Here is a 22,658-nt window from a genome sequence, read left to right as displayed (position 1 = left end):
CAACCAGCCCCGCGCCACTGGGGGCGCCCGCGGACACGTCAGGCTCCGCCCCGGTAGGGCAGGTCGGAGTGCGACCCTGGTCGTGCCGTCCGCCAAGCGGACTACTTGTCTGGGGTCTGCCTGAAGATCGCCAGACTGGAAAGGTCCCTGCTCTTGTCGGGTGTTTGGTGTTTCCTTTATGCTTTTCCCTTCACTTAAATCTATTCAGTCTCCCCCTAATCCAGTAACTTATTTATGTTGCCGCTCTTTGCGGAACCTTTATGAGGTCGGAACCCATGCGCAGTAAGGTGCTGGCGGTCGGAGGACTGTTTTGGCAAAGGACAACCAGTTATCTGTGGCGGGTTGGTCCGCACAGTTCCGGTGAGAGAACGCGGCGGAGAGGTCTTCAGCTTTCGTTCCTGATATGCACCGTCCGAATTTTCGACCCCCGACTCCTCCTTACCCTTCCCCGGGTGTAGGAGGTTGGGGTGGCGGGAGCGGCTTCCGGGGTACCCCGGGCGGGGGCGGACCACGACCGCCCTCCCCTCGGGAAGGGTACGAGAGTCCGCACCATACGCCGCCTTACGGGCACCGGTCTAGGCCCTACGGAAGCAGCCACTCTCCGCGACACGGCGGCAGCTTTTCGGGGGGCCGGTTCGGGTCACCGTCCCCTGGCGGCTACCCTGGCTCCTACTCCAAGTCCCCCGCGGGGTCCCAGCAGCAATTCGGCTACTCCCCAGGGCAGCAGCAGACCCACCCCCAGGTAATAATAGCCAGCGTTTGCCGAGCTCTTACTGTATGGCAGGCATTGTGCTGATATTCCCTTTCTGTGGATTATTTTGGTTAATCCTCTGTGAGGTGAGATAACTATTGTTAGCCCTGTTTTGCAGATGAGTAATTTGAGGCTTAGAGAAGTTAAGTATTTTAAATTATCCTAAAAATGGTTGAGCTGTAGTTCTGCTCTAGAGCCTTTGTGCTTTTAACCAGTACGCTGCCACTCATACACAGATTTCCCTAATTCTCCATTATCTCTTCTTTGCTGGGGGCCAGCCAGTTCGTTTCAGTTAGGTATTTTGAGCACCTGGGCTCCGAGGTCGGGAAAAGTGAAAGAATCCCGGTATATAACTTTTCTAGGTTATAGGCTATTGCCATCTTCCTGCAGTTGTCACCTTTCTTTTTCTTTCTTTCTTTCTTTTTTTTTTTTTTTTTTTAATTTTATCTCTCTTTTTGAACTTCATTGTCTTCTGGTCCAAGTTCTCTCAAGGGAAAGTCGGTGGTAGTGGAATTTTTCCTTTTCTCTCAGTGAATACAAGACGGAGTATTTCTGGTGTGTCTAGATTTCTTTGGCTTGGCTCTGCTCAGTGTCTTCCAACTTTGTATATGCTAAACCAGCCCCACCCCTTTGAGCCTGGAGCTAATGAATATTGCATATGTCTTTGAGATAGAAAGATTTTGTATAGAGTGAAAAAAGTTTTAATTTTCCTCCAGGAAAAAAAGTAATATTTTGTCACGGCTTGTACTTGATTTCATCACCACTAGTCTTCAATAACTGCAGATTTATTACATTAGCAGATCAAAAGTAGTTGCGGTGACAGTGGGAATGGAATTATTAATAAATAAGTATTCTAAATTGGTTTAAGTATCTTTAACACAAATTAAAGGAAGCTTTGACTTAGCAATTGAACATACCTGGTTTCCTATGACAACTTTTAACCAGCAATGTGATCCTCACTAGCCTTTAAAAGAAAAAGTATCAGTTACCTCTACTAAATGTTTTTTATTTTAACTGATGATTTTTTTCCTAAAGGGTTCTCCAAGGACATCCACACCATTTGGATCAGGGCGTGGTAGAGAAAAAAGAATGTCTAATGAGTTGGAAAGTTATTTCAAGCCTTCAATGCTTGAAGATCCTTGGGCTGGCCTAGAACCAGTATCTGTAGTGGACATAAGCCAACAATACAGCAATACTCAAACATTCACAGGCAAAAAAGGAAGATACTTTTGTTAACATTTCTGAAATTCAACTGGAAGCTTCATGTGTCAGGAACATCTTGGACAAAACTTACTTGTGTAATTAAGTTGAACCCAAAGATGTTGACTTTGAATAATTAGTAGGGCCTTGGTATTTTCCATTATATCAAGTGTTGTTATTAGAGAAGAATGTAGGATAATTTGCAGTAATTAGCTCTCTGAAAGTGCCTACCACCTTTAGATTTACAGTTTCAATATATTTAACATTCCTGGTTATATAATGGACGTTTGTCTTTTAATGTTTTTCTAATGTTTTAAAATAAAACATTTTGTCTTTCTAGCTATATTGTGGTTTTGTGGTATGATAAAGAAGTAGAAAAACTAAAATAATGTTTTGTAATCACTTAGAATATAGGTAAATGTTTTGCAAATTGTTCTTGAAAATGAAATAGATAAACTATTTCATTTCTATTTCATGTCTATCCTTTCAACTGTAGACAGTTCTATATTTATTCCTAAAAAAGAAGCAAATAGAGTTCTATTCGTATCTGTTGTGACTGTTGTTCTACATGCATATTTTATTTAATGCTTCTGTTGAGACACATTGAAACTTGATTTCAAGTCACAGAAACCCACTTTAGCATAAGTTTATACTCATTTAACTGGAAAATAGAAGGATATTCATGCATAGATATATCAAAGTGTTTCATCTGAATTTCTCTCTCAGCACTGTAGTGATTTACTTTTGAGACCAAAGAAGATGGCTACGAGCAATCCCAAGTCACTTCCATGGCATCTCAATTCCTTCAGTCTCAGAGAAGACAAACACCAAGTTCAGATCATGTTTTGTATTCTTAAGACAATTAGGTTTGACCAATGCATTGATGCCTATTTACATTGCAGAATGGACCCAACCCTATATTGGAAGACAGTTCTATGATCTTTAGCCCCACTGAGCCTACTTAGAGTAAGTAATAGTTTTCCAAAGGAAGGGAAGCTATGTGTATGTGTCTACAATAACGGAGGTTAAAAAAAAAATGAATATTTCCTCAATTATGAAAAACAAAGTCAAGCCTTAAAATGTGCAATGAAAACTTTTTAGATATTTTGAAGGCACAAAATATAAAGATCGAGCTAAATTTTGTTTCAGTGTTGGACCCCCAAAAACAGAATGAAATGGTCACATCACCTGTTTGAGCCATACCTAGTTCTGTTTGTTCATTAGGTCTCTCACAGGGATAAAACACAGGATGGAAGGATTTTAGATTAATAAAAGTTCCAAGAGAGAACCAGCACTTTGGAAATTCTCTTTCTATCAATTACTAGCTGGGTGAGTTCACTTCTCTATGCCTCAGTTTTCTCATATGTACAATGAGGAAATTAACAGTATCTGTCATAGAGGTGTTGTGTTTGAGGATTAAATAGGTTTATATGTATGAAACTCTTAGGCCAAGACCTGGCACATAGTAAGCACTCAGTAAATAGTAGCCCTTGCTTTCATTTACCCCTGTGTGCTCAGTTTTTAGAATAGTATCTATAACAACTGTAGACACTCAATACTTGATGAATATAGAAATTCTAATTTTAACTCTGATATTGCTCTGCCTGCTCCCATGTATATAAAAGGAACATATTAGTAATTTTACTCAGCATTTTAAAAGCCCTTATTCTCTAACATCTTTCCATGTTGAGATCATGATATATTATGAAATTAAACCATACAAAATTATTAATTCTATACAAAAGTAGATACTTTTGTAAGTACCTTTTATTGAACTTAATAGGTAAGAAATATCTTTAGAAAGTGACAGTTGCAAATAATTATTACAGTCTCTAGAGATTGTTGGAACACTGGCCAAAAAAAAAAAAGTTTGGAAGCCAGGTATGGTAGCATGTATCTATAATCCCAGCTATTCACGAGGCTGAGGCAGGAGGATCACAAGATTGAAGCCAGCATGATCAGCTCTGTCTCAAAAAAGGAAAAGTAAATTAGGAACAATTTTATGTGTATTCATATCATATTTGGAAGACATTCAGATGTAACTCCTCTAGTGGTTTTTGTGCATTTTATTTCACTACTGTACTTTATACGTGAAATATTAAAATTTTTTTCTTGCCAATTTACCAGTATCTACTTCCAGAGGTCTGGCCTTGTCTGACTTTTTTAAGAGAACATTTTAATGTGCATACACCATCATTAGTATATTCTGTAATCAAAGTTCCTATGGCATTGGTAATTTTGTTTGTTTCTATTCTCTTTGTTTAGCTGAGTGAAAGGACTTGATCATTCTTTAAAATAGAAAGTGATTGGATTTTTTTAGTGTGCCAGAATACACATATTAAAATTCTTCATAGAATTGCTTTTTAGAAAAATAGTTAAGTGTGCATCTTAGGAATTCAGGTAGCTGAGAATGGTGACAGTATAATCTACAGAGGGTCTTCAGACAAGGGTGGGCATATTCCTGGGAGTATTTAACTTTCTAAGGGATATGCAAGCATGGGTAGTTTTAACAAAAGCCAAATTAGATCCTCAACTCCCATATGAAATCTTTGTTAAAAAAAGATCTACTTAAGGACATGCCCACGGGAAAGGGATAATACCAATTCAACTTTTCATAATCACCCCTCTCCCATTTTTTAAAAGAAACCTGTGGCAACTTGTTTTTCAAAAATTACCCCAACAGTATTTTCCCATATTCTTCGCAAACCTTGCCACTACCCCATTAAGATGATGTGCCCCTTCCTTTTGAACTAAGCAGACCTTTCTGACTGCCATAATTTAAGAAGTATGATCAAAATTGTGTATTTTCATTATGGGCAAAGTATGGTGTTAGAAATGGGTTACAATAACCCATGTGGAAATGTTTGAGAATTCAGAAGTACTGTCAAGTAAGGAGATGACTGTTGACATAGCTTTTTTGTCTCCTGACTATTCAAAAACAGTTCCTCTTTGGGTAAACTGTGAAAGGAAAGCTAAGAGCATGAACATAACATAAAGGCAAAGACACCTTGTTTATAGACAACAAGCAAATGGTAAGGCTGTGCTTCACTAAGAAATAGAATATTTGAATCTTCTATAAAAGCACTATCAGTTTTGATTGATGTGATGTGCAGCAGGCTTTCTGTATTTCTACCATTTTTAATAATGATAAAAAGCCTCATAAATGTCTCAGTCCCTGTCTCAGCATAATTTGCTTGATTTCAAGGAGGAAGAAAAGGTCATGTTTACTTTTGTCACACTAACATTACATCTTCATGTTAAAAGAACTCATTTTAGAGGTAAGTTTGTGATTTCATATATTCTGGAACATCTTTTAGAGAACCTTTGCAGTACATTGTTAGGGTCCATGAATTGTTTTATGAAGGCTCCAGTCTCCTGCTATTGTCACTCAACCATTTCTCTGCTTTTTTTCGTTCCTTTAAACCCTCAGCTGATTTGAGATCTTTAAAATTTTAGGTTTAAATTAACAAATATTTTGTAGTTTTTACCAGAAGGTAAGACACATGGTAGTTATCAGTATACCTCATATAAAACCCGAATTTACTAGTGACTTAGTATCTTTTTTATTTTTCCCTCATATGTTTTATTGGTGCATTATCCTTATACATAATGGTGGGTTTGCTATTACATATTTGTACATGGCACACAGAGTAACTTGGCCTATGTCATTCCCCATTTTTGTTCTTAATTTCCAAAAATTTTCACCTAAGACTATTTTAAGATTCACTATTTTATATATCTCTGTCAGTTTTTCATCTCTGAACAAAGCAAAGTACCTGAAAAGCATAACTTAAAAGAGGGAAAGTAGTGTATTTTGACTCACAGTTTCGGAGGTTCAGTCCATAGTGGTCTGGCTCCATTGCTCTGGGCCCAAGATGAAGCAGAACATCATGGTGGAAGGGTATGGTAAAGGAGTGCTGCATTCATGCTGTCTGGGAAGCAGAAAGGGAAAGGGGATAGAAGAACCACCCTTCCAGGGCATTCCCCCAGTGACCTAGGTCCTCCAGCCGTGCTCCACCTGCCTGCAGTTAGCCACCCAGTTACTTCATTCAAGCTAGTATGGACTGATTAAATTACAGCTCTCAATCCAGTCATTTTACCTCTGAATATTCCTGCATTAACACAGGACACCTCATATCCAAATAGTAAACACACTGCCAGTTAAACTATGATATGCTATCAATTTTAAGATACATCTCAATTTCTGAGATAATAAGATTGTCGTTCAGTTTGATGAGGTACCATGTACACTAAAAAGATAGGAGTAAATGTCTCCAAAATACAGTTTCGGACATAGTGCATTTAACCAAAAAATCAACTTAGAGTTAATTCTTCCTTTTCAAGTACTTATGTTCTAAATCAAATTATCAGTCATAAATTTTCAGTGTGTATAGTTATCTCTAGGAAATCTGTTATTTCCTATATTATGATGGTGCTTTTATTCTGTTCTTATTTTAAGCACCACAAGCAGGATGACTCTTTGTTTTGTTTTTGTGGCACTGGGTATTGAACCCAGGGCATTATGCATGCAAGGCATGCTCTCTACCAACTGAGCTATATTCGCAGCTCAAGATGGCTCTTAAGTGAAAGACTTAAAGATAAGTCTTGGTAAAGCCTTTTGGATAACTTCCAACAAATTGAGTATTACTTGTGGAAAACAGCATCTTCAATGAGAGTGGTTTTCTTTATTTCCTCTTATATTTAGGGGTTTGGTCCCAGGGCTTTGAGCATGATGAACCAAGTCAGTGCTCTACCACTGAGCTACATCCCCAAACATTTTTATTTTGAGACTGGGTCTCAGTTGCTGAGGCTAGCCTTGAGTTTAAAATTCTCCTGCCTCTGTAGGTTATGTGCCACTGCATACAGCAGGAGTGGTTTTCAGTTCTTTGCTTCTAACAAAATGGGAAAAAAGCTTCAATTGTTAATAACAGACTATTAAAAATAATTTGGTAATTGATCAGTTTATGACTTTGCATACAACCTGAAGTGCAAGAATTCAGTAGCATCATTAAGACAAAATTTTTCTATCCCTTTTTTATCTGAATGCTAAAAAAAGTTTAAAATTTAAAAAATTTTTTTAAATAATAACAAAACCAGTATTGTCTCATTCTAGCACTATTAACAATTATTGTTTTTATCAATTGAATAGTAGTGATATTCCAGACAACAGTCTTCAACACTTGGAGATTTATAGTCATTAGAAACATTGTTTTAAATTTTTTAAAATATGATTTCAATAAATATGATTTGAATAGACTTTGAAAAATGTTATATGGTAGCAGTAAAAGACTTGAGCATTAACTATATTACATTGGGATTAAATTACATGGGGCAGTAGAATGAAAATGCAAATTGAAAATAATATAAATTTTCTACTATTAAAACTTTGTTCAATTGTTAGATTCCATTGAGTACCTTAAACTAATACAATTAATTTATATTATAGAAATGACTTTATTTGTAATTTTTGAAATGATAAAAATGTTTTTATGTCAACTTGAAAATGTATAGAAGGGTATTTCACTTTTCAAAGTTGCTTTTGAGAATGTGGATGAAAATTTTTAAAGATCTCACATCAGCTGAGGTTTTAATAAACTATCAATCCAAGAAAAGTCAAAGAATTATGAAAAAAGATAAAAAATCCAAATATTTCAGTAGTCACAGTCCAAAGTTTTCTTTTAAAAAACATTTTAAAAATCAGATTGGATGAGAAAAATGGAATCTATTTGCTGGTTTGGGAAAGATGCATATAAAATGATTCATTTAAAAATATTCAAATTAACAGTGGAAATGTTAATACCCCTATCAAAAACATACATCAAGGAAATACAGAATTTATAAGGACATAGAGAACCTATACACAAAGTAGACAATATATCTCATTTGCACATATTCTTTTCAGGTACATCCAAATTTTTTATAAATATATGCAGCATCTGCATATTTCAAATAATTGGTTTATATACAGATGATGTTTTTTAACCAAAATATCAATAAATTTTAATAACAGACAAAAAATACCCTTCCTTGCCAGATTCAAGAATAAGTTAATGAAACAAAGCAAACTAGAGAATGTCAGCAAAAGCAAAAGATGGCTCTTTGAATAAACTAGACAAAGAATGAGGAAGAAAAGCAAAAGAATTAAAGGAAAAATGTTAGTCTTTTTCCTGTAGCATCAGGGACTGTGCTTTAAAAATGTATAAAATAGTAAGAAAACAACAGTGATAGAATTATCCAAAAGATAATGTAGTAAATAAGTAACTGTTGCATCACCCTGTGCTCTTAACTGCGTTGCTCCACATAAGCAGTGTGGACACACAATCTACGAGCTCTCCTCAGACGCAATTGGGAATACAGTTTTTTTAGGGGGAGGAGGAGTACCAGGGATTGAATTCAGGGGCCACATCCCCAGCCCTACTTTATATTTTATTTAGTGACAGGGTCTCACTGAGTTGCTTATTAGCTCATTGCTTTTGCTGAGGCTGGCTTTGAACTTGCGATCCTCCTGCCTCAGCCTCCCAGGCCTCTGGGATTACAGACCAAGCCTGACTGGGAAAACAGCATTTTTATTCCGAAATGATCAAGAAAATAAAATTAACATGTTTCATGATATTACAAAAATATGCACTGTGGCTTCTAAAGTAGATCTTATAAGCAAAACTTAAGAGTATAAATTTTCAGACAGTTCCTAGAAAAATTTTCTCAAGCCTATGAATCAGTATATGATAGGTTGCTAAGAATGAAAATATAGTATTCTATTCCATTTAGTTATTGTCCATCACAATTTACTTGGTAGGGTTTGGAAGTAGACAAGTGCTAAAAGGTGTGTATCAAAGGTGATTGGAAAGAAATTGATCAATATGATATTCTATTCTAATTTGTGTTTATAAATGAAAGTGAAAATGTTTTCCACCTATGAAGCAAATATTGCTTTCCTTTTGCAGAAAAAAATATGTATATGTCATCAAAGTTTTTTAAAGTATTACATCGTGACATGAGTGCAAAAAAGCTGATCTAGTAAGTTAGAGGTAATTAGAAATATGAAATTCAGAATTGGTATTCATAAGATAAATATGCTCTGGGTTGGTGCCAGTGGGTGAGCATCTAGTTACATTCAGGGATATAACAAATACCTTCAAAACCAGGACAATATCAAATTGAAATTTGGATTTCCTTTGTAGACATTTTAAAAGTTCTAATAAAATTGTTTCTAAATAATTTTATATTGCATTTTTGCTAAGGAATTTTTTTAAATAAGAATTAAACCCAGATGATGTGAAAATTATTATTCCTGATATACTGAGGATTAAATATGAAATTGTATTACAACAGATAAAAGACTTTCAAAGTAACAAAGTAAACAGCCTTCTTGCTTTGTCTCACACATGAGCTTTTGGGGGACACCTCACATCCAAACCATAACAACCCGTATACTCGTCAAAAAACACTACACTCTCCATAGCAAGCTGTAATCTTAGAGGAGGATAGAATAAAAAAAAATTACAAAGCATTTTTGAAAAAGCATGACTAAATGAAAGAGATTATTCATTAATGGAAAGATAATAATTTATATGGGTCTTGCAAAACAAATCCAATATTTTATATGAAAGAAGAAAAGGACCAAGGTTAGTCATGAAAATCCTGAAGAAAGGTAAATAGACTTGCTCCATCAGATAAGAAAACTTGTAAAACTAATGACAGATGCAATAAACAGATGAACAAAACAAAACTAGAGACCTTAGAAACACACATGTAAAAAATTTACTAAATAGCCCTACAAATTACTGGGGCAAAAGTTGGACAATAAGTGGTGTTGGTCACTTACTTATGAATATAAAAAGAATAAAAGTGGATCCCTACCTCATACCATTCAAAACTAATTCCAAGTAGAATATAAAAGCCAAACTTAAATATTTAAAATTTGGTCAATATCTTTTACAAACCTGTACTAGAGAAAGATTTCTTATACAATATACAAAAAACATAAGTTGGCAAATTTGACTTAAAATTTAAACTTTTGCACAACAAATAATACTACAAAGTTAAAGGATAATACATTTTACAGTGTACGCAACATTTTGCATTCAGAATAATGTAAAGAAATTCAAACAAATCAGTGAAACGAAGTCAAGCAGCCCAATAGACCTAGAAGGACAATTACAGAAGAAGAAAAAAATCCAGATGGAAAGTAAGCAAATGAATCTCTACTAATAGAAAATATAAATTAAAGCACTCAGTACCATATTACACTCATCAGATTGATGAAACTTCAAATCCAACACAAAGTGTTAAGATGTGGAGCATCCTATGTAAATGCTCATGGAAATATAAACTAGTACAACCAACTACTGCATTTGGCAGTATATTAAACCCGAAAATGCTCAATATCCTAAAACTTAGCAAATCTACATCTGGGTAATGGAAAGTTATAACCCCAGTTCGTGTGATTCAAGCCTTTCTAAAATTGAAGCCGAAAACAGTCCATATAAGATTTAATAAGAAAGTTATTTAAAGTTATTTTGGAGAATGTGGATACGTTTAGAAAGATTTTTATAAGGTTATATAGAAATTTTACATAGTCACTACCATAAAATTTAGGTTTACTGTGCTTGTTTATACTCAAAAGATTCATCCCTAAAAACATTCTTAGATTTGTGTTTAATGTTCTCCAAAGACTGTTAACCTATCAACATGAGATTATAGAAAAATAAACCATTAGCCAGCCATGTTAACACAGGCCTGTAATCCCACCTAGTAGAGGTGAGACTGGAGGATCCCAATCCAGGAACTCCTAGGCAATTTAACAAGACCCTGTCTCAAAGTAAAACAGAGGACTAAGGATATAATTCAATGGTAGAGCACTTGCTAGCATACACAAGGCCCTGGGTTCAGTCCCAGCACCCCCAAAATGTAAACTTTTTAAAATAATTGTGCGCAAAGATTATGTTCATTAGAGTTTGTGATAATAGGCCAAATTATTTGCTACCTTTGTGATAATAACTGATCAGAACTTCACTGTCTATAATTAACTTGGCATCAAAATATGTTTACCCTCTTACTGAATAAAGGTATCTGAAAGCTTTTCTCTTTGCAAAAATCATTTTTACCTATAAAATAGAGAATTAAAACAACATGATAGGCTGGGGCTGCAGCTCTGGCAGAGCACTTGCCTAGCACGTGTGAGGCACTAGGTTCAATCCTTAGCACCACATAAAAATAAACAAATAAAGGCATTCTGTCCATCTACAACTACAAAAAAAAAAAAAAAATTTTTTTTAACATGAGTTAATTTTTTTTTTCTACAGTATGTAACTTAGAGAAATACTTGCACTTGTAATTGTGTATAGAGACATATTCAGGAATATTCTTTGCAGTAATGTTTGTAAGATCAAAAAACTAGCAATAATCTAAATGACCATCAGTAGTAGAAAAGATGAGTTGTTTATTTGCACAGTGTAATAGAAATCAGCAATTGAATAAATTAGTCACTTGATACATGAATCTTAAACCATAATTTTGAGTTATCAAAAGGCAAAGTATATGTGATATTCTTAATATATAATTTAAAAGCCTGCAAAACAATACTTTGCAAGCCTGTAATCCCAGCAGTTTGGGAAGCTGAAGCAGGAGGATTGCAAGTTCCAGGCCAGCCTAGGCAACTTAGCAACAAGACCCTGTCTCAAACAAACAAACAAACAAAAAAAAAAAAAAAAAAAAAAGGACTGGTTATGTAGCTCAGTGGTAGAACATCTATGGGTTCAATCACCAGTACCAAAATAAATAAGATAAAAAGATAGAAAACAATATTCTGTCCTGTTTATAGATATATAAATTTAAGGCAATAATATGCAAACATGAGTAAAATTACTAATGCTATATCCATGATAGTTATTCAGGGTTGGGGTTAAGGATATATAGATTTTGAATAAACTTGGCTAGATGTGTGGAATGTATTTTAAGGAATGCAAATTCAGAAAAGATTTATTAAAACTGGCTCTAGGATACACGTTTATTTTCTCTCTATTGAGAGATTTCATAATAAAAATTTACACTGTAACTTCCTAACATTCTATAATGCCATCATCACCCTAATACAAAAATCAGACTGACATTACAAGAAAAAAAAAAAAAAAACTACACAACAGTATCACTCTTCCTAACAAAATAGCAAATAGAACCCAAAAGTATATAAAAAGAATTATACACTGTGGCTTAGTGATATTTATTCTAGTTATGCAAGGCTAATTCAAAAGTCAATGTGAGCTAAGGATGGCATAGCACTATTGTGGCATATGTGAGGCCCTGAGTGTGAGCCCCAACACTGCAGTGAGGGGGAAGTCAATCCATTACATCACCAGGCTAATAACCAGAAAAATCACTTAACAAAATCTAACACCCATTGATAATTAAAACTCTCAGCGACCTAGGAAAAGAAGGAAACTTTTGCAACTTCATGAAGAACATCCACAAAAACCTAAAGCTAACACTATAAAAATTGGATGCCTTCCCACTAAGATCAGAAACAAGTGAGTATGTCCTCTCTCACGACTTCTGTTCAACATCATGTGGGAAGTTCTAGCTAATGTAATAAGACAAGAAAAGGAAATAAATTATTTATTGATCAGGAAAGAAGAAATAAAACTTCACAGATTCAGTCATGTTCATATGATTGTCAAAGGATTACAAAAGCAAAACTGCAACTAATAAGCAACTAGTTCCTATGTGGTTGCAGGAAACCAAAATCAATTCCTTTTTCATATACCAGCAATGAACAATTGAAATTTGAAATTAATAATGCCATTTACATTAGCACCAAAAAAGGAAAGGGAAAGAAATGCTTAGGTATAAACCTAACAAAAAATGTACAGGATCTATATGACAAAAACTACAACTGAAGAAAAACATCAAGATTAAATTAATGAAGATACTCCATCTACATGGATAGGAGGACTCAGTATTGCCAACATGTCATTTTTTCCCAACTTGATTTGTAGATTGAAAACAATCCTGCCAGGCACAGTGGTGCAGGCCTGTAATCCCAGCAGCTGGGGAGGCTGAGGCAGGGGTATAGCAAATTCAAGACCAGCCTCAGCAACTTGGTGAGGCCCTAAGCAGTTAACATTGTGGCTCAAAAAAAAAAAAAAAAGTCTGGGGTGTGACTCAGTCTGGGTAGAGTGCCCCTGGGTTCAATCCCCAGTACCAAAAAAAAAAAATTCAGCGAGTTTTTAAAAATATATTGTTTTAATTCATTCACACATAATAATTGTTCTATTATGGATAAAGTGATATTTCAATACACAATACAGGTATACAATATGTATTGATAGACTTAAGAGTAGTTGGGCCCATGCAGGGGTGCATGCCTATAATCCCAGTGGCTCCAGAGGCTGAGGCAGGTGAATCTCAAGTTCAAAGCCACCTTTAGCAATGGCTAGGTGCTAAGTAACTCAGTGAGACCTTGTCTCTAAAATGCAAAATAAGACTTGGGGAATGAGGCTCAATGGTTGAGTCCCCTGAGGTCAATCTCCAGTACCAAAAAAAAAAAAAAAAAAAGAGTAATAGAGTAATTGGCACATCCATCACTTCGAACATTTACCATTTTTTGTGTTGGTAGCATTCAAAACATTCTTTACTATTTTGAAATATGCAGTTGTCAACCATAGCTACCCTACCATACTGTAGAACATTAGAAGTTAGTCCTCCTAACCAGATGTACCATTCCCACTAGTTCTCCTCACTCCATCTATTGTCCCTCAACTGCCTTTCCCTGCTTCCAGGAACCATTAATCAATTCAACTTCTGTGAGACCACTTTTTTCCATCTTCTATATTTAAGTGAGAATATCCTATGTTTGTCTTTTTGCGCCTGACTTATTTCACTTAATGTCTTCCAGACTCATGCACGATGCCACAAATGACAGGATTTTTTTCTTTTTATGGTTGAATAATATTTCATTGTGTATATATACCATATTTTCTTTGACCAACAATCAGTGAACATATGGGTTGATTCCATATCTTGACTACTCCCAGCACGTTAATTTATAGATACAAATTTATTCTAAAGTTTTATTGGAAAGGGAAAGAGCCAAAATAGTCAATATAGCATTAAATGAGAAGAACAGAGTTGGGGGACTGACAAGATTTACTTACGTAACTAATAGTGTGGTATTGGCAAAAGAATATAGAGGTTAAGGAACAGAATATACCAAAATGACTCATACAAATATAGTCAATTGATGTTTGATGGTGGAGCAAAGGCAATTGAATGGAGAAAGGAGAATCTTTCCAACAAATAGTGGAATTACTGGACAACCATATGCAGTAAGTGAATCTAGACACAGAACTTACACCTTTTACAAAATCTAGCAAATGGATCATAGACCTAAAAGCAAAACATTAATCTGTAAATGGCAGCACAGGAGAAAATCTGTATGACTTTTGGCTTGGTGATGGCTTATTTTTTTATTTGTGTGTGTGTGTGTGTGCACGTGTGTGCTCACATGCTTTCAGGTTTCATCAGCTCTATGAAGGACATCCTAACCACTACGTGAGCCACAACAGAATATTTTTACTTCCAGTATAAAAAGAATCACATTCACAAACAGTTTGAAGAAGCTTGTGTGTATAATCTGGGTAGTAGTCGAATTTAAAAACATCTCTTAAGAATCACATTCTTGACATGGATAGCTTATAGATACATTTGGGGAAATTGCTTTCTAGTCATGGTAAACATTTTATACAGGTTATTAAACTGCACCTAGAGAAATGCAAATCAAAACTACAGTAAGATGAAATAAAAATGGCAGTGATCAAGAATACAAACAACAATAAATGCTGATGAGATTATTGGTGGAACTGCGGACTAGTACAGCCACTCTGGAAAGCAGCATGGAGATTCCTCAAAAAACTAGGGATGGAACCACCTACCCAGGGACCCAGCTATTCCACTCCTTGGTAATTTCCCCAAAGATCTAAATTTGGCATACTACAGCAACACAGCCACCTCAATGTATATAGTAGCAAATTCACAATAGCTAAATTATGAAATCAATTCAGATGCCTGTCAATAAATGAATCAACTAAGAAATTGTGATACACACACACAACAGAGTTGTGCTTATCTGTTAAAAAGAATGAAATTATGTGGATGGAAATGGAGAATATCATGCTAAGTGAAACAAGCCAAACTCAGAAACTGAAAGGTTCAATGTTTTCTTTCATATGCAGAAGCTAGAGTAAATTAAAGGAAAGGGGGAGGTAAGGACAAGATAACATAAAGAACCAATCAAATAGAAAGTAATAGAACAGCAAAAGGAAATGGTAATAGAGTAGAGGAAGGGGAATGGGAGAAGGGAGAGAAGATGGAAGGGAAAGGAGTAGGGGGATCATGTACTGAAATCGATTTCCATGTATGTCTGAGCTGGTTGGGATGAATCCAACTACTATGTACAACTATAAAGCTCTAATAAAAATAAATAAATAAAATGCCCCTAGATGCACTTCAATTTTAAAAATCCACCTGGGAAATTTTTATTATTTCCAGAAACAATGATCCTGAAAGTCCCAAATAAAAACGGTAAAAGGAAAAATACCTGGGCTCTACGAATGTCCCAGAATTTGTCTTTAAATGAGAAAAATATATATATATTTTTAAAGAACACATGGAATTTTTTAAAAGCTCTTTAACAAGCTACCTTGGGAGTTCAGTTAAAAAAAATAGAAGTCGGGATACTAAGACATGTTTTAGCGCAGCTCCAGAAATATTTATAAATACAGCGATTTGGAAGAACGATCCTGGATCAAAAGTGTTATTCCTGCCAGGCGCGGTGGCACACGCTCTGGAGACTGAGGCAGGAGGATCGCAAGTTCAAGGCCAGCTTCAGCAATTTAGGGAGGCCCTGTCTCTAAATAAAAAATAAAATAAAAAGGGCTGTGGCTGTGGCTCAGTGGTTAAGCGCCTCTGGTTTCAATCCCTGGAACAACAACAACAAAAAGTTATTCCTTGTTTTTGCTATGTTATGCGTGCATGCCTCAGCTCAGTTGTCGTAATTGTCTCTGTAATTTTCCCCTGAGTATCGGTTGTAACCACTTTGACTTCTGCCACTGTAGTCTCGGAACCGTCCTTATTCATTTCCATGACCTCCAGGCCAACTGTGTTATTTGCCACTCCCATAGCCCTGGTCCCCACCTCCTCCATAGTGACTGCGACCAGGGGCCTCGGAGGTGCCCTCTGGTATCCTGGGAAGACTTACCTGCAGGCTCCACACGGATCCCGCGACCCTCCAGCGACTCTCCTTCACTCATGGCTTTCCTAGCTTCTGAATCATGTCCCGGGTTGGTGAAGGCGATGAAGCTCAAACCGCGGAATTGCTGAGTCTTCCGGGCCTTCACAAACAACTCAGATATAGGATCAAAGCTGCTGAAGTGGTCTTCAGCTTCCGCCCGTCGGTGCTGCAGATGAGCCCTCGCACGAAGAGCTTCCCTTCTTCAAAAGACATGGCGGTGAATTTGAGTCCCAGAAATTAAAAGTGTAAAGGTCGGAACAATGACAAGCTCTGAAGAGCAAGCAGAACGTGAGGGCTGCCATGCCCCAAGACGCTTAATAAAACCAAGCGATGTTTGTTTGTTTGTTTGTTTGTTTTCCTAAGAAACAACACTAAAATCCTGACCCACGACTAAAATCCTGACCCATGAAAGAAAAACTCGGAAGTTGGACCTCACTAAAAAAATTTCTGCTCTGGAAAAGAAACATAAGATAACGAAGAGACAAATCATAGACTGGGAGAAAATATTTGCAAAACAGCAAAGATTACCACTATTATGATAAAAAAAAAAATCAAAACACTGACAACAAATGCTGGTGAGGATGTGGAGCTACAGGAACTCTCATTGCTGATGTGAGTGCAAAACGATACAGCCAATTTGGAAGATATTTCAGGAGTCTTACAAAACTAAACATGCTGTTTTAATCTGATCCAGCAATGGAACTCATCAGTATTAACCCAAATGAGTGGAAAATTTATGTCCACACACAGATTTGCACGCAAATATTTATAATAGCTTTATTCATTATTCATTTATTCATTATTTCTCAAAACTTGTTAGCAACAAACATGTAAGTAAGTTGGTTAAAAAACTGGTACATCCAGACAATGGAATGTGAATCAGCAATTTAAAAAAAAACAATGAGCATCAAGCCACAAAAACACAAAGAAATCTACATACTAGATGATTCCAACTACATGACATTCTGGAAAGGAAAGACTGTGGAGACAGTAAAAAGATTATTAGTTGCCAGGTATTGAAAAGTTGGGCACAGTGGCACAGGAAAATGCTGAGTTGGACTCTGGCCTCAGCAGTTTAGCGAGTCCTCAGCAACTTAGTGAGACCCTGTCTCAAAATGAAAAATAAAAAGGACTGGAGATGTGACTCAGTGGTAAAGCATCTCTGGGTTCAATCCCCAGAACCAAAAAAATAAGAAGAAAGAAAGAATGGGTATGTGGAGAGAGAGATGAATAGGTAAAGCCCAAGATATTTTAGGGTAGTGAAATTATTCTATATGATACTGTAGTTGTGGATACATATAATTGTATAACCCTACTTCACAAACCCATAGAATGTACAACACAGAGTGAACCCTAATGCCCTAATGTAATCTATGACTTTAATTAATATATAGATAATGGTTTCTCACTCACAACATTCATGCAAGATTTGCATTTTGTTTCATTTCATTTTGTTTTGAGATGGGGTCTTGTGTTGCCCAGGCTGGGCTCCAATGCAGGATCTTTCTGCCTCACCTCCCAAGTAGCTGGGATTGTAGGCATTTACCACTGCACCCATTTTAACATGTTAACTATAGAGGAAACTGGAAGTTGAAAGGGTATAAGGGAATTAATTTTACTTTTTGCTCTTTTTCTGTAAACCTAAACTGCTCAGAAAAGTAAAAGCTATTCATTTTTTTTAAACATATTCTGGCATCTTTAGTTGTATAGACACTGCTACTTCTGGTGATATCTCCAAATCTAGCCTGACCTCAGAGCTAGTAACCTCCATAGTGGATCCTTCTATATTGTTCAGGAAGCATTCCAAGAGTCCTAACCTCACTCCTACTCCTCTGGCTTTCCAATAATTTTTTTTTTTTTTTTTTTCAGTCCTGGGGATCAATACAGTGTTTTTTTTTTGTTTTTTTTTTTTTTTTTTTTTTTTTTGGTGTTGGGGATCGAACTCAGGGCAAGCACTCTACCGACTGAGCTATCTCCCCAGCCCTGATTTTTTTTTTTTTAAGAACCTAAATATCTGTATCAAATCCCTTCACAGTAGCAGAGATGGGGGGGTGGTTCAGTGGTCAGCACTTGCCATTTGTGGAAGGCACTGGGTTCAATTCTCAGTACTACGTATAGACAAGATAAAGGTCCATCAACAACTAAAAAAAATATTTTAAAATCCCTTAATACTTAAGAGTAAATTTTGTTTCATACCTTTGAACCCTGGTTTATTAAAAGCATCACACCATTCATAGAGATTTAAAATGTAAAAGTTTAACTCTTAATTTGTTATTATAAGGAGAATGATTGGGGGGGAAAGAAAAACAGGCATGTCCTGTGAAGTTGGAATTGTTCATTATAGCTGACTTTCATTATATCAATGTACAATATCAGTGGCACAAACATTATCCAGGTCCTGATAGGACTTGATTTCTAACACTTGATTTCTAACACTTCTGATTTGTTAAAGAAATAGCATCAAAATGCAATGAAATATGAAGCTAGGATAATGGCAGTCAAAGGAAATTCTGTTTTATTTCTCTTTAGGTGAGCACATTATTCGTGATAAATGTTTGTTTGTGTTTTATGAGTCCAGCACTCAAATTTCATTTCCTCTTGTTTACTTTGTATTTTAGGTAAGCTTCACTATTAAGAAGAATCAGCATGCTTTTCCTTTTGTTTTTGTTACCAAATGACCCTTAAACATGTTAGATTTGTAATTTGATGACTCTAAAACATTTAAATAAGTATTCCCTATTACCTCTTCCTTTGATTTTTTTAAACTGGTAGTGAGAAATGTATGTTACTTCATCATTTAGTTACCAGAAAGGACTGCTAGGGCAAAAGAAAGAGGATGTCTCTTGTCATCTTTTTCCTAGCTATTTTCACATGTGAAAGAAGGTGAGAAACTAATCACTTTGTAAACACAATGCAGAAGTGTATTTTTATTAGATATTTTCATTTTCCAAAAGAATCTTATAGCCAGGAATGGCAGCACACACCCGTAATCTCAGCTCTGGATGCTGGAACAGGAGGATTCCAAGTTCAAAGCCAGCCTCAGCCACTTAGCAAGGCCCTAAGCAACTTAGTCATACCCTGTATCAAAATAAAAAATGAAAAGGAGTTGTGGCTCAGTGGTAGAGTGCTTGCTTAGCATGCATGAGGCACTGGGTTCGATTCTCAGCATTGCATAAAAATAAATAAAGGTCCATTGGCAACTAAAAAAAATTTTAATTAAAAAAATAAAAAGGGCTGGGGATGTAACTCAGTGGTAAAGCACCTCTGGGTTCAATCCAGGGTTGCAGGCATGCAACCACACCCGGCTTTAAATTTAAAAATTTCCCACTTTTTATTGGTATATTACAGTTGTGTCGATGGGATTTATTGTTGCATATTTGTATATGCACACAATACAACAATATAATTTGGCCAGTATTCCTCCCCAGGTTTTCCCCCCTCCCTCCCTGCTCCTACCTCTTGTTCCCCTTCCTGTGTGGATTTTAGGAGATACACCCCTACCTATATTCCCGTTTCCTCTCTAGCCTTTGCAGATGAGAAAAAACATGTGGTCCTTAACCTTCCGAGTTTGACTTATTTCACTTTAACGTGATGGTCTGTAGTTCTATCCATTTTTCTGCAAATGCCATAATTTTGTTTTTCTTTACGACTGAATAAAATTCTATTTGTGTGTGTGTGTGTGTGTGTGTGTGTGTGTGTGTGAGTGTGTGCGTGTATTTTCTTTATTCATCTATTGATATACACCTAGGCCAGTTTCATAGTTTGGCTATTGTGAATACTGCTGCTCTAAACATGGGTATGCATGTATCACTGTCATTAGATGACTTTAATTCTTCAGTATAAACACTTATAAGAAGTGGCATACCTGGGTCATATGGTAGTTCCATGTCTAGTCCTTTGAGGAGCCACCATACTGATTTCCATAGTGGTTCTACCAATTACAGTCCTACCAAGAGTATAAAAGCCCCCCCCCCCAAATTTTAAAAGTGTTTGAACACTATGAGTCAAACAAAACCACCTATAAGCTGAATCCCAACCCCAAGTCACCAAGTTTTGACATTTGTTCTGAGTGAATAGCAGAATCATGCTTACATTTGCCCCTTAGTAAATATTTTTTAAAAACTTGTTGCACTAGTAATTTCTGCTTTTTAAGTTGGTACCAGGATATATTGGGTAACTCTCCTAAATGTTCTCATAAAATGCAAATAAAGAAATACTTATTTGTAGATAAAAGAATTCTCAAGAGTTGACTAACGTTGTACATGTTAAGATCAACTTTGAAATTAGTGTCAATGTGAAGCACAGACTGAGGATGGTGAAATGCATAGTTTCCCGATAGAAAGCAGAATGTTGTTGACAAAGGGGGAAATGAATGGTCAGCATGAAAAGACATTTTTTTCTGGCAGCCCAATTTCTATACACTGACTTTTTTCTATATACATACACTCTATTTTGTAGGTTTTTTGAAAAATTTTTACTTTATATTTCAACTGTTAAGAGTTTATATTTTGAAAAGCTGCACAATACAGAGAGTTCATGTATCACCTTTACACCATTTTCCCTGATATTAACATCTTACACAACCATAGTGCATTTGCTAAAACTAAGAATGTCAAACAAACTACAAACTATTCAGATTTTATCAATTTTTCCAATAATGATCCTTTCTGTTTCAGGATTCAATTTAGCATTCCATATATTTAACATCCATATACTTTTAAAAATAATCACACCCAATGCCTACCTAACATACACCAAAACACACCTCCTTAGACAACCTCAAAGTCTCAGTATTCATTCAAATTGAAGTTCAAAAACCTCTGAGTAATTTCAGCACCAACATTAATCTCAACTTCAAGCATATTACTACCTATTCTGGAATAACTTCTGGGCTTGCAGCACATTTCTACTAGTACTGGCTCCAAGTTCTCTTTTCAGGTCTAAATATAATACAACTCCCCATGACAAACTATTATTATTGATCCTGCCAAACTCAATATGCAGCAGTAGGAAAAAACAATGGGTAATGACTTGGGAATAGAGTAAAAAAAAAAAAAAATAGAGAAGAAAAAGAAATTTCCAATAGAGGAGTTGAAAACAAAATGGTCACAGGTTGAAACCACGTACACGTAATATACCCTAAGTGAGCCTATCAGTAAAGTGCATTTTTTGATCAGCCAATTGTTCTACTTCTGAATCTCCAATGGGAGAGAATCTCCTTTGTCATTGCTGTATGGCCAGATCTGAGATGGTTTTCTCTCCAGATAACATGCTGTGGCAAGCAGTATCTTATTCTTGTGTGTTCTACATTTCTTGAACTGATTGACTGAACTTTGTTCCATTTTATTCTTAGTTTTTATACTGTTGTAGTTCTATATTCAGTGACTAAAGAACACAACAAAATAAGGAAAAAACACCTCTGACCCTTATTAAACTTATATGGGAAAAAATAAGATGCAAGAGAGAAAGGTGAGCTGGAGGGAAGTTCTTTGACAAGCCAGGCTTTTCCAGGAATACAGTTAGTTTATCCACAGTAACAGGAAATAAGTTAGTGAAGCAAGGACAACTGCAAAAGATGGAGCTATGGGATATTTTAAAAAGTTTGTTTTTTTTTTTTTTTTCAAAGTGAGCAACTGAAAATGAGGACAGGGGAGTGTTATGCTGAATCGTGCCCCACAAAATTCATGTTTAACCCCCAGTACCTCAAAAGGTAACCATAATCATAGATAAAGTCTTTAAAGCAATGATTAAATTAAGTGGGATTGGGCCCTAATCCTATCTCACTGCTTCCCCCACCTCCCATTTTTGGTGCCGGAGTGCTTAACCACTGACCCACATCCCCAGCCTTTTTTACTTTTTTTTAATTAATTAATTCATTCATTCATTCAGTGGTGCTGGGGATCGAACCCAGGGCCTTGTGCTTGCTAGGCAAGCACTCTACCAACTGAGCTATATCCCCAGCCCCTTACTTTTTATTTTGAGACAGGGTCTCAACAAATTGTTTGGGGCCTTCACTAAATTGCTGAGGCTGGCTTAACTTGAAATCTTCCTGCCTCAGCCTCCTAAATTGCTGGGATTACAGGTGTGCTCCACTGCACCTTGCTGACTGGTACCTTTATAAGAAGAGGTAATTTGGACAGAGGCAAGCAGATATAGATGCGCACAGAAGAAAGACCCCATGAGAAGGCAGCCATCAGCAATCCAAGGAGACAGGCCTCAGAAGTTGGAACTGCTGACACTGATCTTAAGCTACTAGCCTCCAGAACTATGAGAAGATAAATATCTCTTGTTGATGCCACCCAGTCTGTGGTAGGAAACAGAGGGAAAGAGGAAGTCCTGGAGGTTTGAAGACAGAGGACTAAGGTATCAAATAACTGGAAGAATCAAAGAATGAAAAGGACTAGGGAATAATGCTATTTT

At 36.2% G+C, this 22,658-nt stretch overlaps 1 protein-coding gene, 1 non-coding gene and 1 pseudogene across 2 annotated transcripts; 1 reads left to right on the top strand and 2 right to left on the bottom strand.

Moving 5' to 3' along the window:
• The first annotated feature begins 145 nt into the window (after positions 1-145).
• On the top strand, positions 146-2,290 carry Mplkip (M-phase specific PLK1 interacting protein). The gene is made up of 2 exons (XM_047561397.1): positions 146-742; positions 1,787-2,290. The coding sequence occupies exons 1-2, from the start codon at positions 404-406 to the stop codon at positions 1,985-1,987; spliced, it is 540 nt and encodes a 179-aa protein (XP_047417353.1). The 5' UTR covers positions 146-403; the 3' UTR covers positions 1,988-2,290.
• A 13,699-nt stretch (positions 2,291-15,989) lies between these two features.
• LOC124991895 (RNA-binding protein 3-like) lies at positions 15,990-16,451 on the bottom strand (annotated as a pseudogene).
• Positions 16,452-22,124: 5,673 nt separating this feature from the next.
• Positions 22,125-22,197, bottom strand: Trnaa-agc (transfer RNA alanine (anticodon AGC)). Its single transcript has one exon. It is a non-coding gene; the product is annotated as a tRNA-Ala (tRNA).
• Positions 22,198-22,658: the final 461 nt, after the last annotated feature.

Source organism: Sciurus carolinensis, chromosome 8 (assembly GCF_902686445.1).
Source record: "Sciurus carolinensis chromosome 8, mSciCar1.2, whole genome shotgun sequence".
NCBI classification, from domain to species: Eukaryota; Metazoa; Chordata; class Mammalia; order Rodentia; family Sciuridae; genus Sciurus; species Sciurus carolinensis.
This window is presented reverse-complemented; position numbering and strand designations above follow the sequence as displayed.

Bases quoted from the DNA above. Each gene is read 5' to 3' on its own strand.
- Mplkip (XM_047561397.1), top strand. From the start codon at position 404: ATGCACCGTCCGAATTTTCGACCCCCGACTCCTCCTTACCCTTCCCCG. The intron at 743-1,786 runs GTAATAATAGCC...TTTTTCCTAAAG, and splicing joins AGCAGCAGACCCACCCCCAG to GGTTCTCCAAGGACATCCAC.